This window comes from Amphichorda felina, assembly GCF_050947745.1.
Source record: "Amphichorda felina strain 45539 chromosome Unknown scaffold_9, whole genome shotgun sequence".
In the NCBI taxonomy this organism is placed as follows: Eukaryota; Fungi; Ascomycota; class Sordariomycetes; order Hypocreales; family Bionectriaceae; genus Amphichorda; species Amphichorda felina.
The window spans coordinates 1,379,591-1,394,279 of NW_028145041.1; the positions used below are offsets into that span (position 1 = coordinate 1,379,591).

At 58.4% G+C, this 14,689-nt stretch overlaps 6 protein-coding genes across 6 annotated transcripts; 3 read left to right on the forward strand and 3 right to left on the reverse strand.

The window, feature by feature from the left end:
* Nucleotides 1-594: 594 nt before the first annotated feature.
* Nucleotides 595-1,080, reverse strand: ACO1O0_008994 (uncharacterized protein; the record flags this gene model as incomplete). Its single annotated transcript, XM_083198348.1, has 2 exons — nt 595-729; nt 796-1,080. 2 exons carry the CDS (start codon nt 1,078-1,080, stop codon nt 595-597), a joined length of 420 nt encoding a protein of 139 aa, XP_083046083.1.
* A 578-nt stretch (nt 1,081-1,658) lies between these two features.
* Nucleotides 1,659-3,523, forward strand: ACO1O0_008995 (amino acid permease-domain-containing protein; the record flags this gene model as incomplete). Its single annotated transcript, XM_083198349.1, has 2 exons — nt 1,659-2,660; nt 2,711-3,523. The coding sequence occupies 2 exons, from the start codon at nt 1,659-1,661 to the stop codon at nt 3,521-3,523; spliced, it is 1,815 nt and encodes a 604-aa protein (XP_083046084.1).
* Nucleotides 3,524-3,990: 467 nt separating this feature from the next.
* FDH1_2 (formate dehydrogenase (NAD+)) lies at nt 3,991-5,716 on the reverse strand (the record flags this gene model as incomplete). The annotated part of the gene is made up of 4 exons (XM_083198350.1): nt 3,991-4,876; nt 4,938-5,092; nt 5,556-5,603; nt 5,714-5,716. 4 exons carry the CDS (start codon nt 5,714-5,716, stop codon nt 3,991-3,993), a joined length of 1,092 nt encoding a protein of 363 aa, XP_083046085.1.
* Nucleotides 5,717-6,874: 1,158 nt separating this feature from the next.
* Nucleotides 6,875-7,936, forward strand: ACO1O0_008997 (Gfo/Idh/MocA family protein; the record flags this gene model as incomplete). The annotated part of the gene is made up of 1 exon (XM_083198351.1): nt 6,875-7,936. The coding sequence occupies one exon, from the start codon at nt 6,875-6,877 to the stop codon at nt 7,934-7,936; it is 1,062 nt and encodes a 353-aa protein (XP_083046086.1).
* Nucleotides 7,937-8,354: 418 nt separating this feature from the next.
* On the forward strand, nt 8,355-10,132 carry LAP4 (aminopeptidase I zinc metalloprotease-domain-containing protein; the record flags this gene model as incomplete). The annotated part of the gene is made up of 2 exons (XM_083198352.1): nt 8,355-8,783; nt 8,861-10,132. The coding sequence occupies 2 exons, from the start codon at nt 8,355-8,357 to the stop codon at nt 10,130-10,132; spliced, it is 1,701 nt and encodes a 566-aa protein (XP_083046087.1).
* A 212-nt stretch (nt 10,133-10,344) lies between these two features.
* Nucleotides 10,345-13,592, reverse strand: SYG1 (SPX and EXS domain-containing protein; the record flags this gene model as incomplete). Its single annotated transcript, XM_083198353.1, has 4 exons — nt 10,345-11,087; nt 11,149-11,443; nt 11,638-13,490; nt 13,553-13,592. 4 exons carry the CDS (start codon nt 13,590-13,592, stop codon nt 10,345-10,347), a joined length of 2,931 nt encoding a protein of 976 aa, XP_083046088.1.
* Between the last annotated feature and the right edge of the window lie 1,097 nt (nt 13,593-14,689).

The following is a 14,689-nucleotide window of genomic DNA, read 5'->3' on the forward strand; positions in this document are numbered from 1 at the left end:
GTACTACTAGCTGCACTCCGGAGCCTTGAGCCAATTTTTTTAATTTTTTTTTTGCTTACGGCCGCATAATGTTTTGACGAATTTTTACGTTTTCAGTTTGTCTTGGAAGGGAGGTAAATACAATTAGATACGGCACTACAACAACCTTGAGAAAAAGGGTCATGGAAATACTGGATATATAGGAGGATACAAGGAACCGGCTCAGGCATCAGACGGCGCAAAAATCAATTGAACCAAATTGTCCAACTGTGGCCTTTACGGCTCTCGTAATCCTGTGTTTCGTATTCTGGGACATGGGGTGACGGGGGTGGGACTATAACCCAGGTAGCATCAATCAAGTGTTGCTGGCCAGCAGTACGAGGAGGCGTCTGGACAGGGAACTTGATATGCGGCCATACTACTCCGTAAGCTCAGTCATATGAATGCCATGCTACCCAAACCAGGGCGACCCAACAGCCCATCACCTGGAACAGAAAATGTCATAATAATCTTCTTGATATATTCGTAGAACGAGGGTATTCAAACGCCAATAACGCCATTTAGCACTATCCTTCTTTCCATATTGGTACACATCCGGGCGAAGTTGGGCGTCATCTACCCGGGTCCGATCTTGGGCATGTCGTGGTGCTCGCTCAGTTTTGAGAGGTACGTATTCAGCTCCTCGACTCGTTCCTTGTGCGTCTTGAGAAGTTCGGGCCGCGAGGCCGACGACTCGGCCATCTTTAGCAGCTGCGACAGACAAATTCTCGTCAGTTTTGGAGGATTCCCACACCGCCGAATGGAAGGATTACTCACCCGTCTCTTCTTGTACTCCTCGTAACGTAGCTCCGCCTCAGTCTTGCGCACCTGTGGCGCATCATTGTGCTCCTCCTCCTCCTCCTCCTCCTCCTTATGCTGCTCCTTCTCTTTGCTGTCGGCGGCTGGACTGCCCTTTTTGACGAGAGCGCCTTCGTCGTCCCCTGCGGCGAGATTCTTCTCTAGATTGGTCTTGCTCTTCTTTTTCTTCTTCTTTTTGTCCACCTTGGCGCCCTTAAGTTTCAGGGCGCCACCGCCGGCGACTGCGTAGTCGTCCGAGGGCATCGTGGGTGGAAATAATGGGTCGTTGGTTGTTGAAAGTTGCCTGCCAGGTTCCGTCCCAGTTAGTGGGGGGGCCGGCTGGCTGGCATCTTAGAAAGGCTGGGGACAGAGATCAGAGATCGTCTTACATAATCCACTTGGTGAACAGCTCAGGTTGGTCGAGACCCAGTGGTGACAGGGGTTCCCCATTCATTTTGACAGACGTCAACAGGGCAAATCTGCCATTATCCCCCGGAATCCCCCTTTCCTCCCCCGGCATACGATTTAGAAGCACACGACTTGCATGAATATACACGTTGCATAGAACATTCGATCAGCGCCTCTCAAAGACCTGCCCTGGGCAGCGCACATAGACAAGAAACTACCTCTCGACTCCCCCTCGACTCCACCCGAAGCTCCCCGTTCTCGACCATCCATCTCCCCGAGCCGCGAAACCGACCATATTACCCCGTCGTAATGGGTCGCTAGTGCTGATACAGAACAAACGGAGGACAAATCGCTATCCGGACCATCACAACCCGGAGCTTGAGCCCCACTCCTCTTCCACCAACGCCAGACAGCTCTAGGGAGCTTACTTCGCGATGGCCCGGGCGTCGCTCCAGGCGCGGGATTCTCTCGAGCTTGCGTCCCTGGCCAGCTCGAGCCAGATGAACGACGATGACGCGGCCACCGAGGTGTCGTCGCGGCCCAGCATCAGCTCCTCGCGCCGTCTGTCCTTGATCGAGGAGGACCCGCTCGACGACGGCAACTCGGCCAGGAGGGGCCGCGCGGACCGCTCGTACTCGGTGTCGTCGGCCTTTGACTTCGCCGCCAACATGTTCCCTCTGAGCTCGACGGCCGGCGCGGGGGGCTATGCGCCCATCGGTGCGCCCACGTCAGCGGCGCGTCCCTCGGGGGGTCTCGGTGGAGGGTCGCTGGAGAAGCACAAGACGCTGACGTACCTGAACGGGCTGTCGCTGATTGTCGGGCTTATCATCGGCTCGGGAATCTTCTCCTCTCCCAGCCAGGTCGGGTCTCAGGTGGGCTCGCCCGGCGCGGCGCTCGTGGTCTGGGCTGTGGCGGGCGTGCTCGTGTGGACAGGCGCGTCGTCGTACGCCGAGCTGGGAGGCGCGATACCGCTCAACGGCGGGTCGCAGGTGTACCTCGCCAAGACGTTTGGCGAACTGGCGGGCTTCCTGTTCACGTGGGTGGCCGTGCTGGTGCTCAAGCCAGGGAGTGCGGCCATCATCTCCATCATCATGGGGGAGTACCTGGTCCGGGCCTTCATCGGCGCCGAGGCGGAGCACATCAATCCGTGGATCAACAAGGGCGTTGCGCTTGTGGGTCTGGCGATCGTGACGTTCCTCAATTGCGTGTCGACCCGAGTGGGCACGCGAGTCAACGACATGCTCATGTTTTTGAAGTTCGTGGCGCTGCTGAGCGTCACGATTATTGGGATTGTGGTTGCCGTGACGGGCCTCTCGTACAAGGGCAAGGCGAATGATGAGTGGAGGAGTGGGTGGTTTGATAATACGTCGTCGGATCTATCAGCATGGGCCGTCGCCCTATATGGCGGACTGTGGGCGTATGATGGATGGGACAATGTGAGTGGTTCTGTCTCATCATCCCCGGCGAGCTTTACTGACTGTGGCAGACAAACTACGTTGTGGGCGAGTTTCGCAATCCCACTCGGGATCTACCGCGTGTGATCAACACGGCAATGCCCATGGTCATTGTCTCATACATCCTTGGCAACATTGCCTACTTTCTCGTGTTGCCGCTGGACAAGATCAACAGCACCAACACGGTGGCTGTCGCATTTGGCTCGGTGGTTTTTGGCCCCATCGGTGCGCTTGTCTTTGCGCTGGTTGTGAGTGCAAGCTGCTTCGGCGCTCTCAACTCGTCCGTTTTCACCTCGAGCCGCCTCATCTATGTGGCAGGCAAGGAGAGCTACATTCCCGAATTCTTTGGGCGGCTGGGCGTTAGCAACGAAGACGATAGCCTGAACACGCAGCGAACACGCAGCTGGTTCTCCAAGAAGATGCGCTCATGCTTCGGCGACGACGACTTGGGCCTGTTCTTCACGCCCATCTACGCGCTGATCCTAAATAGTGTGTTGACGGCCGCCTACTGCATCGTGGGCGAGTTTAGCACGCTCGTCACATTCTACGGCGTGGCGGGGTACACGTTCTACTTCCTGACGGTGCTGGGAGTCATCATCCTGCGGGTCAAGGAGCCGAACCTGGAGAGGCCCTATAAGACGTGGATCACGACGCCCATCATCTTCTGCTGCGTCAGCCTGTTCCTGCTGAGCAAGGCGGTGTTTGCGGAGCCGCTGCAGACCATCATTGTGGTGGGCTTCATCCTGGTGGGCATCCCGGTGTACTTCTGGCGGGTGCGGGGGAGGGACCGGCCAGTGAAAAGGGAGGGGGATGAGAACAGGCCTTGGTGGCGTTTCTGGAGGTGAGGACTGCATGCATATATTATAGCGAAGTGGTATGGGAAGAGTTGGGGCGAGAAGCTCTGCCGGGCCAGCGATGCACAGCGCTATACGTACGGATAATGAGCACAATATTCTGCCCTCATGCATGGTGGTGTCGAGGTCATGCATGTGGAGGTCAGCGCAACAGCCCGTCCGGCTCTCATGACTGTTTTGGGATAAATAGGTGAGAGACGGTTGCCTGAGACCACACCTAGGTCTTGACCGGCAAAGCGAGACGCCGATATTCACACGAGGTTTTGGTCACAGCATACGTAGCACTCGTAGGGTACTGTTTGAAAGCTCTGTATTAAATACTAAGAGCGGCGTAACTAGAAGATCCCGGCCCAGTCGGGAGTGATAGGAATACATGTCTCGTCATCCGTCGCCAATCTGTCATCGGTGCCCTCGTCCACCCCGGTTCCTCCGCGAGTGATATGCAATAGTGTCTGCTTCTACTTCCTCTGGCCGTAGGACCTGGTGGCGTAGTCACCAGCGTGGACAATGAGGTCCTGCGCGCGGTAGTCGAGCTTGCCGGACAGGTAGCTGGTCAGGATGCTCTTGACGCCGTCGGCATAGCGCTTCTGGGCGTCGAGCGACGTGCCCGACACGTGGGGGACCATGGCGTTGCCTCCACCAAAGGGGTTCTTGGCGTAGCGCAGGGGATGGTCCTTGGGCGCCGGCTGGGGGAACCAGACGTCGCCGCCGTAGCCGGCCAGGTGGCCCGACTTGAGGGCCTCGGCGACGTCCTCCTTGACGACGATGGCGCCGCGGGCGGTGTTTACCAGGTAGGAGCCCTTCTTCATCTTGGAGATGAGGTCCTTGTTGAACAGGCCCTTGGTCTTCTCGTGCAGCGGGCAGTTGATGGTGACAATGTCGCACTGCGACACCAGCTCCTCGAGGGTGTCGACGCGGCGCGCGCCAATCTCCTTCTCGACCTCCGGGCTCAGAGGCTGGTAGTCGTAGTACAGAAGCTCCTTGCAGTCAAAGGGCTTGAGGCGGCGCAGGACGCGCTCGCCGATGCGGCCGACGGCGACGGTGCCCACGACCTTGCCCTCGAGGTCGTACTCCTGCTTGGCCGCGGCCGCCACGTCCCAGTCGCCGCGCTCGATCATCTCGTGCGCGGGCACGAAGTTGCGCACCAGCACCAGGATTGTCATGAGCACGTGCTCAGCCACCGACACGACGTTGCTGCCCGTCACCTCAGCGACGGTGATGCCGCCGTTGGTCGTGTTGGCCGCGTTGAGGTCCACGTGGTCCGAGCCGATGCCCGCCGTCACGGCCAGCTTGAGGTTCTTGGCCTTGGCGAGGCGCTCAGCCGTCAGGTAGCCGGGGTGGAAGCTGCATCATCCGTGTTAGTTACATATATCTCTAGTATCTGGGGTGGGGCTGGGAGTCCTACGGGGTGGTGATGATGATCTCGGCGTCGACCAGCTCCTGGTCAAACTTGGAGCCCTCGCCCTCCTTGTCCGAGGTGGTGACGAGGGTGTGGCCCTGGTCCTCGAGCCATTTGCGGATGCCCAGCTCGTTCTCTGTGGTGCCGAGGAGCTCGGGGACCTGGATGGATGTTTGTCAGCTGTGGTTCACGGGTGAGACAAGATGGTGTAAGTCGATGTAAGTCGATGTGATGGGAAATGGGACCCGGACACCGGCATCCAGTCCCCCCCCTCCCCCCCTGTTCCCCGCATCTCCGGTGCTCCCTGGATCGACGACTGAGCCTCTGAGGTGGTGTCACCCCGCTTCTTCGGGGGGATCGGCGTCATCGACTTGTCGGCCAAGGGCGAGGCACGGAGCTGCAGGGTCGGTGGGATTGGGGATTGGGTATGGGGCTATGAGATGGTGTGTAGCGTCCCAGAAAGGCAATTCACGGCCTTTCCCCGCAGTAGAGGAGAGGGCCGCGAATCGTCTTTGCGATATGATATGTCATGACATGACATGACATGATGTTGACGTTGTTGTAGAGGGGTGGAAGAAGAGGAGGAGGAGGAGGAGGAGGAGATGAATGAGTGGGCGAACGTACATCTTTGGCGTGCTGACCACCGTCGTACAGAACAAGAAGGACTTTGACCTGTGTGGTTGTTAGCATGATATTGCTTTGGTTAGGTATCTAGCTGTGCTCGGAGCTGCGAGGTAGCTCTAATAGCTCCGAGCAAGGCAGCCTAGTGGGCGGCAACTCACCATGTTGACGGATTGGAGATTGTTGCAAAGAGAGAGGGAGAGAAAGAGAGAGAAGTAATAGCAAGGTTCAGATGTGAGAGGGTATCAGATGATGAGGTGATGGATGGGAGCTTCAAGCTTCGATTCGGGAGGGCAGCGGGCGTCTGGTATTTATGCTCAGAGCCAACGCGGTGCCCCTGAGCCATCTACGCAACATAAGCTCGCACGCATGATCCGGGGCATTGGCGCTCGCAGACAGCTCGGAGTTGCTCCTCGTTCCATCAGCCCATCAGGGTGCGACGACCCCTCAATATTGCGTTGATGTGGCCCGTCACACGACAGGATGGGAAACGAAGGCTGGAGCTCTCGCTGCTCGCACTGCGCTCGGCATCTGACAGGGGGACCATCGGACCATGCTTCCCGTCGGGCGGGGACGCAGTCTGGACGTGCTATTGGGCGTCTTCTAGAGCTCGACGAGAACCGGCAGGGTCGGGCAAGGGGAGGTTGATGGTGCATGGTCTGCACGGTCTGCATGGTCTGCGAGTTGGAAGGCTTGGGACATATCTCGGCGTTCGGGATCTGGGCTACGGATGGTGGTGGTGAAGCGGGCGGGGTGCATTACGTGCATTACGTACGGAGTACATTGCGTACATTGCGTGTCTGCGAGTATCACTCGTACTATGTAAGTAAGGGGTCCAGTAATACCTCCAATATCCGTACGGTACACAGGTTTCATCTTCGGCATGGCCTCGGACGATGGGAGTGGCCCTGTTTGCAACTGTCCCTGTCCAGCTCTGACTTGCATCATTCCATGCCCCTCCTGCAACATTGGACCCCTCCAGTCCCTCCCACCATGTAAGCCCTGATCCCCCTTGGCCTCATCGAAACCATTGTGGTCGTCTACACTCTGCACCTTCTTCGCCATCGACATGAAGCCATATAGCAAATGCTTGGTCTCTCACTAGGGGCAAAACTCTTTCCCGGCGCCATGCTCTCCGCAGATCTCGAAGCATGGCGCCCCACCTCGGCGGATCTGCCGATCTGGCCCGGTGGAGAAATGTCGTCGAGAGTCATGGCAGCCTCTGCTTGTTTTTGAGAGATATTCATCGTCAAGTCATCGCTTATACAAGTTGAGCTACGACCAAGAGCCCCCGCGCCTACGTCAATTCCACCCTAGACCTGATGGACAGTCCCAAGCTGCGCATCGCCGTCATCGGCGCCGGCCTGATCGGGCCTCGCCATGCGCAGACCGTGGCCGGGAGCAAAGACGCCGAGCTCATTGCGATTGCCGACCCGGCGCCATCAGGGGCAGATCTGGCGGCGAAGCTCGGCGTCTCGCACTTCAAGTCCGTCGCTGACCTGATCCAGTCGCCTCAGAAGCCGGACGCGGCCATCATCTGCACGCCGAACCACACCCACGTCCCCGTTGCCAAGGAGCTCTCGTCGGCGGGAGTCCATGTCCTCATCGAGAAGCCCTTCAGCACCGACCTTGAGAGTGGCCAGGACCTGCTCGCCCATCTCAAGACTACTGGCGTCCAGGCGCTCGTGGGTCACCACCGCCGGTTCAACCCGTACATGGTCGCGGCCAAGAAGATCGTGTCGTCTGGACGTCTGGGGCGGATCGTCGCGATCAATGGCCTGTGGACGCTGCACAAGCCGCTGGAGTACTTTGGGGCCCCGACTGAGTGGCGCCGTGAGAAGACGGGCGGCGTGGTGCTCATCAACATGATCCACGAGGTCGACCTGCTGCATTACCTCTTTGGCCCCATCACCAAGGTGCACGCCGAGAAGACCGTCTCGGAGAGGGGCTTCGACGCCGAGGAGGGCGCGGCACTCACGCTGAGGTTCCAGTCAGGCGTGGTGGGGAGCTTCCTCATCTCAGACAACGTCGCCTCACCGCACAACTTCGAGTCCGGGACAGGCGAGAACCCGATGATCCCCAAGTCCGGACAAGATTTCTACCGCATCTTTGGCAGCGATGCGACGTTGAGCGTGCCTGACATGTCCATCTGGTCGCACAGCGGGCCCAAGTCGTGGACCTCAGAGATGCAGCGTGAGACGGCCGAGGTGACACCAGCCGTGCCGTTTGAGCTTCAGCTGGACCACTTCTGCAGAGTCATCCGTGGCGAGGAGCACCCGAGCTGCACGGCTCAAGCTGGGCTGGCTGCGTTCCGGGTGTGCCAGGCCATCAAGGCAGCCCTCGATACGAATGGGACGGTGGAGATTGATTCGTTTGAACTGTAATTGTAGAGATGCCTGGATGATGCGTTTGGGTAAATCGAGATAGGTTGCAAGCGGAGACTGGAATGCTGGAATGCTGGAATGCTGGACACGTTGCCTGGGCGAGGCCATGACCATGTCGGGTGACGCTGTGGGTACGTACCTGGTACCTGGTACCTGGTCCCTTGCAGCGTAGCCCAGCGCAGCCATTGGGCCCCCCCCCCCCCACCAGTGCAGCCAAGTGCAGCACTGGCGACTCTCAGACACCCAGCCGTTATCGTCATCACAGGACCCCCAAGGCTGACCTCCGCTAACCTCCAATTCCCACCTGCCCGACTCAGCCATCCTCGCCCTCTCCATCGCCCTCTCCCTCCTCTAACCCCATTGACTCTTATCCTCCAACCTCCCACTGCATCCCGACTCCCTGCTTAAAGCCGCCATCATGACCAGACGCTCTCCCGGAATGCTCAGCTCCCAGTCCTCGCTGCTCTCTCTCCGACAGCAGCAGACCACGGCCACCACGCCCCAGGCCCAGCCGCCCACAACCGCCATGCCCGCCACCGCCTCTCCCACGGTAGAGGCACCCAAGTCTGATAGCCGCTCACGCAACTTTGTCCTCGCCGACATGGACGGCCGCAATCCCCGTGACAACCGCGCCTGCACCAGCTGCATCGGTCGCCTCACCCCCAGCGAGGTCGGCCAGGTCAACTGGCACCTCACCGAGGACCACCCCTGCCGCCTGTGCCAGATCGCCGAGTGCAAGCCCGAAGCCTTCACCAAGCCCTTTACCGACTTCCTGGAGGAGAATCCCACCATCTTCCACACTGTTGACCACTTCAAGAAGAAGCTAAGCCATGTGGACTTCACCGAGGTATGCTTCCCCCCCCCCCCCCCCCCCCCCCCCCCCCACCGTGACTCTACGCCCTCCCGCTGACTCGCCCACCACAGCTCCCTGCGCGAGAGTCGTGGATCGACAAGCTGCAGCCCGGCGGCAAGTACTTTGTCACGCGAAACGGGTCTTCCCTGATTGCCTTCACCGTCGGCAAGGCCTACAAGCCCGGCAACGGCGTGGGCATGATTGCCGGCCACATCGACGCCCTCACTGCCAAGCTCAAGCCCGTGAGCAAGAAGCCCAACAAGGCTGGCTACGTCCAGCTCGGCGTTGCGCCATACGCCGGCGCCCTCAACGAGACCTGGTGGGATCGCGACCTTTCCATCGGCGGCAGGGTCGTTGTGAGGGATGAGGAGACCAACAAGACCAGCACTAAGCTCGTCCGGCTGGGCTGGCCCATTGCGAAGGTGCCCACGTTGGCGCCTCATTTTGGCGTTGGCATAATGGGAAAGAACAATGCGGAGACGCAGGCTGTCCCCATCATCGGGCTGGAGGGGGCCAATGACTCTGCCGAGGCGCTGGGAGACAGCGGGTCGTTCGTCCGCACCCAGCCCCCGAGGCTCGTCAAGCTGATTGCAAAGGAGCTGGGCATCAAGTCGTACAACTCCATTGTCAACTGGGAGCTTGAGCTGTTTGACTCGCAGCCCGCGCAGACCCTCGGTCTGGACAAGGAGTTCATTACGGCTGGCCGCATTGACGACAAGCTGTGCTCCTGGGCCGCGCTCATGGCCCTCCTGTCGTCTCCAGACAAGGACGACGACGGCTACATCAAGCTGGTCGCCCTCTTCGACGACGAGGAGATTGGCTCGCTCCTGCGCCAGGGCGCCCGCGGAAACTTCCTCCCCTCCACCATCGAGCGCATCGTCGAGGGCCTCAACCCGTCCTCCTACGGCCCCGGCCTTGTCGGCCAGACCTACGCCAAGTCCTTCCTAACCTCGGCCGACGTCACCCACGCCGGCAACCCCAACTTCCTCGCCAACTACCTCGACGATCATGTGCCCCAGCTCAACGTCGGCATCGTCCTGTCCGCCGACAGCAACGGCCACATGACCACCGACGCCGTCTCCTCCGCCATCATGCACCGCGCCGCCGAGCTGTCCGGTTCCCAGACCCAGGTCTTCCAGATCAGGAACGACTCACGCAGTGGCGGCACCGTCGGTCCCATGCTGTCCAGCGCCATGGGCGTCCGCGCCGCCGACGTCGGCATCCCTCAGCTGAGCATGCACTCTGTGCGCGCGACGACAGGGTCCTTGGACCCGGGGCTGGGCGTCAAGTTCTTCAGGGGCTTCTTGGACAACTGGGAGAAGATTGATGGCGAGTGGGCATAGATTTGGGTTCGCGTTGGGCATCTAGAAGGGGGGCGAATCTTATGAAGAACATTCCAGGCATGTTGGTGTAAGTAGATGCGGTGGCTATGGTTTTGGATATCGAAAGAGTTCAGCATTATGGTTAGAGTATACCAAACAATTATAAGATGATCTCATGCTCCTAGAAATTCCTCAATGCACATGCCGGGGTATATATCCTGACACCTAGTAATCTACCTCTCCTCTCTCCCTTTGAGCTCACTAGCCTCTCTCACCTCGAGGTCGGTCTCATCGCCCTCGTCCTCGTCATCATCCTGATCGTCGCCACCGCCGTCCTCGGCCGCCTGCTGGGCAGCTGTCTTGCGCCGCTTCTCAAAGTCCTGCCTGTGTGCTTCAGAAAGGATCTTGGAGAAGCGGCGCCCGCTCAGCGTGTCGGTGCGGTGGCGCAGCGTATCGGCACGCTGGCGCAACGTTCCCATCGAGCTAGTCATGGCGGTGGTGCTCCCTGTTATGGTTCCCTGCTCCGTATCCTCGGGCCGCTGCGCCCTCAGTGACTCTCGGCTCGGCCGCGGCTGGTGCTGCGGTGGATGCTGCGGCTGCGATTGCTGTGGTGGCTGTTCCGAAGTAGGGCTGGGATCCGCCCGGTCCATGAGTGGCTCAATACGATAGGGCAGGGGCACGTCGCGCGAGGCCTTGTACTGGGAGACGTTTGCGCAGTGCTCATTCTCGACGCGGAAGAGGGCCCACATGCCGCGGCGGGTAACCTCCATGAAGGCGACGAGGAAGGAGACAATCGTCGAGTGCTGGCGGTTGTGGGTGAAGATGGCGTAGAAGATCCAGGCGAAGCGGATGATGGGGTCGACTGTCATAATGAAGTAGTACGGCCAGCGTGCCTTGAGGGCGAGGATGTCACGGAGGGCAAAGTGCTTAGACTCGGCCTGGATGAGCGAGAAATCCATGAACAAGTCCCATATAGCTGTAGAAGCCTTAGAGTTAGCAAGTGTTCCTGAATGCTCCGGATTTTGAGATCAACTCACAGCAATACACGCTGTTTATGAGGGAAAAGGTAATGAACAGCGCTAGGTGGCCTTTCGTGGCGTGGATACGGTACATGGACAGCGTGATGGCCGACATGATGGTCATTGTGTACTTCCCGCAGTTGACCAGGTGCGGGAAAATGTTGCGAGTGTCTTTGTAGCGGCGGATGCACTGTAAAAACCGCCATATGGGCGGAAGTGCTGCCAAAAAGCCCATGAGCCTTGAATGACTCGAGTTGCACAGCGAGGGGTTCTCCCACTCGCGGGAGTATAGACAGAAGAAGAGCTCGATATTCTATCATTGTTAGTGTGGAACTGACTGGGCAGGGTAAAGGACTTGCAGCAGTTGCATAAGTAAGGGAACAGTATATGTCGCCTAGAAAGAAGTCGCGAAATTCGACAGGATAGATGCCCGCTAGTAAAAGACGCCACTGTACAAATATATACTATCAGCCTTGTTCTTCTCGTGGCCGGGCCTGGATAACCTACATGAGAATATGCAAACCACTTGCGGGCTCGATGTGCGATAATAGGAAATGGAAGCAGAATAATCACGGCCGTGACTCCTATGAGAAGCACGGGATAATACAGATACAGCTCTTCGGGGCCGTATCTGCTAAAGTTGGACCAGATAGTAATGCCAAACAGCAAAAGAAAGAAACTTGGGAACTCGGCCAGGGTCCGCCAATCAAGGTGATGCCTCTGGTCGAACTCGAAGATGAAGGGGTAGTTGATCTTGTTACGGGTCCAGATCATGCAGTCAATGCAGAAGAGGGCGAAGAGCATCAGCATAAGGAAGTACCCGCCGTAAATTTGCAACAGATAGCTCGTTTCGGAGCGGACCTCGGGATCCTCGTGGAAGAGGAGCTGCCCACCGTAGATGGCGCCCTGGACACTGAAGACGAGCCCGGTGCCGATGAGGAAACCGCTCTGGAATGCACTCCCCGAGTGCTCCCCGTGCTTCTTAGCTAGGCTTCGTAGCTTGCCTGCTGCGAGCTTGTGATTCCCGCGCTCAAAGTACCGGGCGTAGAGGTCCTCCACAGTCTTGATGTGGCCCTCGAGTACGTCGCTATTCACAAACCAGGCCTTGTTGACCTTTTCGTTCATGTAGCGGTACGGCGGGCGGGCGTTGACGGCCTTGTCAAACTTCTTATTGAGCTTCCGGAAGGCGGTTCTGTTGAGCAGAGCATACGACTTAAGTAGCTCTAACCCACGGTAGAACTCGTGAATGGCCAGCTTCAGCTTGCGCTTGGCTGTGCGGTACGACACCTCCGGATCCTCGGGTCGTCGAATGTAGTCTCGCCCTCCATCTCCCGAGCTCGAAGCCCCGATGCGGGGCGTGCCAGGCATGACCTGGAATGCCTTGGAGTTGGGTCCAAGGGGGAATATTTTTGCCTTAATCGGCCGCACCCATCCGCCATTGACGGGGCGGTCCTGTTCGCTGCCGCGATGAGACACGTTTGAAGACTGCTCCCCGGGCCGTGTGGACTCTGTGATTTCCTGTAAGCGGCGGTTTCGCATCTCGTGAAGCTGCTCCTTTAGCGCCAAGAGCCTCACGCCGGCCTGCTCTTCTTTCATCCGGTAGAAGGACTCGACCTTATCAAGCTCCTCGTCCATGAACTTGTAGAACTCAGCTTCCCGCTGTCGGACAAGGTCGAAGGGCTCGAACCCAAGATCGGTCTTGACGTGGCTTTTAGAAGTCAATGAGGGTCCGTGGGAGAACAACCGGCGGAGCTGCGACGGGCTCTGGGAGATTTGACCTGGGGCACCTCGCCTCGGGAGGAGGCCCCCATCGGTGCTCCCTTTTTTCTTGTCCTCCGCTCCAGGAAAAGCTCCCAACGACGAGCTCCGAACCAACCCCAGGCGCCCGAGGCCCTTCCGCACGGCATCTGTCGTCCGGATCGTATCGTGGGGACTGGTGGGAGCGTGTATGGCTGGGGCGGGTAGCGCAAATGCTCCATTATCCTCATCGCGCGGCGTAGGGCTTTGCACCAGAGGGCTGGGCACAAAGCTCCCATACTGCAACCCATCAGCATGGTCGGTCAATGCCTCGTCTTCTTGGCAGCGGCGTACAGGTACGGGCTTCGATCGCGTTGTGGAATACTCGGGCACCGTTTCGTCGGGGGTCGTCCGCCCGATGAAGGAATCGCCGTCGCTATCATAGTTGTCTTCTCGGGGTCCGGGGCCGTGGCCGTTAGGGGTCGGGCGCGGGGACTGAGCTGTGTAGAACGAGGGCGTCGGCTCTATGTTCCGTGGCGTTCCGTTCGAACGGTGGATGGCTCTGGCGACGCCCTTGATGTACTTCTTGCCCGCCTTGTAATTCAGGTACTTGATCCGCCATTCTGGATATCTAACAGTTAGTTTGCGTCAACGCATCGGGTATCAAGCTACCGATTATACGAACCTGGAACAGCATCTCGCTCCAGCTCCTTGGCAAACTTCATGGCGATTTTGGGGGTTCAGCTCGAGAGAGCAGACCTGTCCCACACGCCCAGCCCGGTCGCGGACTTGAAACCAGGGGAGGAGATATCAGTTGCTGAGGCCGGGCAGCATCAGGTCAGGCATGAAGCTTGGGACAAGCGGTGCGGAGAGATCAGCGGGATGGATGGCCACCACTTGGCATGCAGACCGGCGATGCAAGAGACGAAGACCGAAACAGATTTAAGCGTGAAGCAGGTTCAAGACATTGTTTCAGCAATCCGCCCACGGGAGGTGGGATAGGAGCCTGTAGGAGCCAGGGGATGCACAACGTGCTTCTGGGTGCCGTTCAGCCGTTTTAGCCAAGAGCCCCAGTGGCGCTGTGCCGGTCGCCGCGTCTCAGAATTTTCTGCGCCGAACACCCGTAAACACCCCTAGCCAACAGCCCCCGTGTTGAATAAGTCAATTGCCAGTGGTGGCAGCCGAGTCAGGCGACGCCAAAGCGTCGGAACGGGAATGTTTCCACAAGTCCTCCTCCCTCGATCGCGTATCGTTCACTCCTACGAGTCCTATTTCTCTGCTGCAGAAGGCCTTACTCTCTAGCATGGCCAAGAGTCGTCGGCTAGCTAGGTCGGACTCTGTCCAGTTCCTGCCTCGGGCATCTTCCGTTTTTGCATCCGATGATCCGACTAAGCGGGTTTCCTGGGAGGTCGACAGAGAAATGCTGAAGGGGGGGCTGAAGGTTCAAATAGCCCTGCGGCCCGGACCGGTCTTGATAGCTGCCGTTATTGCCGTTATTATTGATGTCACCATGACATTCACTCGCCCCTGTGCTGGGTTGGCTTAGAGGTTGACGCCAGGGACAAGGAAATAGTAGACGGCTGAAGATGGAAAGTTATCAAGATGTTGTTCTAGGTAAAGTTCCACGAGCTCTAGCTTGCTTTTAGAAATGTTGCACACCGTTCCTTCCTGATCAAGCCCAATCACATGGTTCCCGTTGGCAGGCGCAAGCCACGAACGAACTTAACATGACGGTTGATGGCAGGTACAACCAAGGCACAGGCATAAAAGAAATATTTTTTGTTCACTTCGCACATCACTTGGGTTCTTCGACAATGCGCCC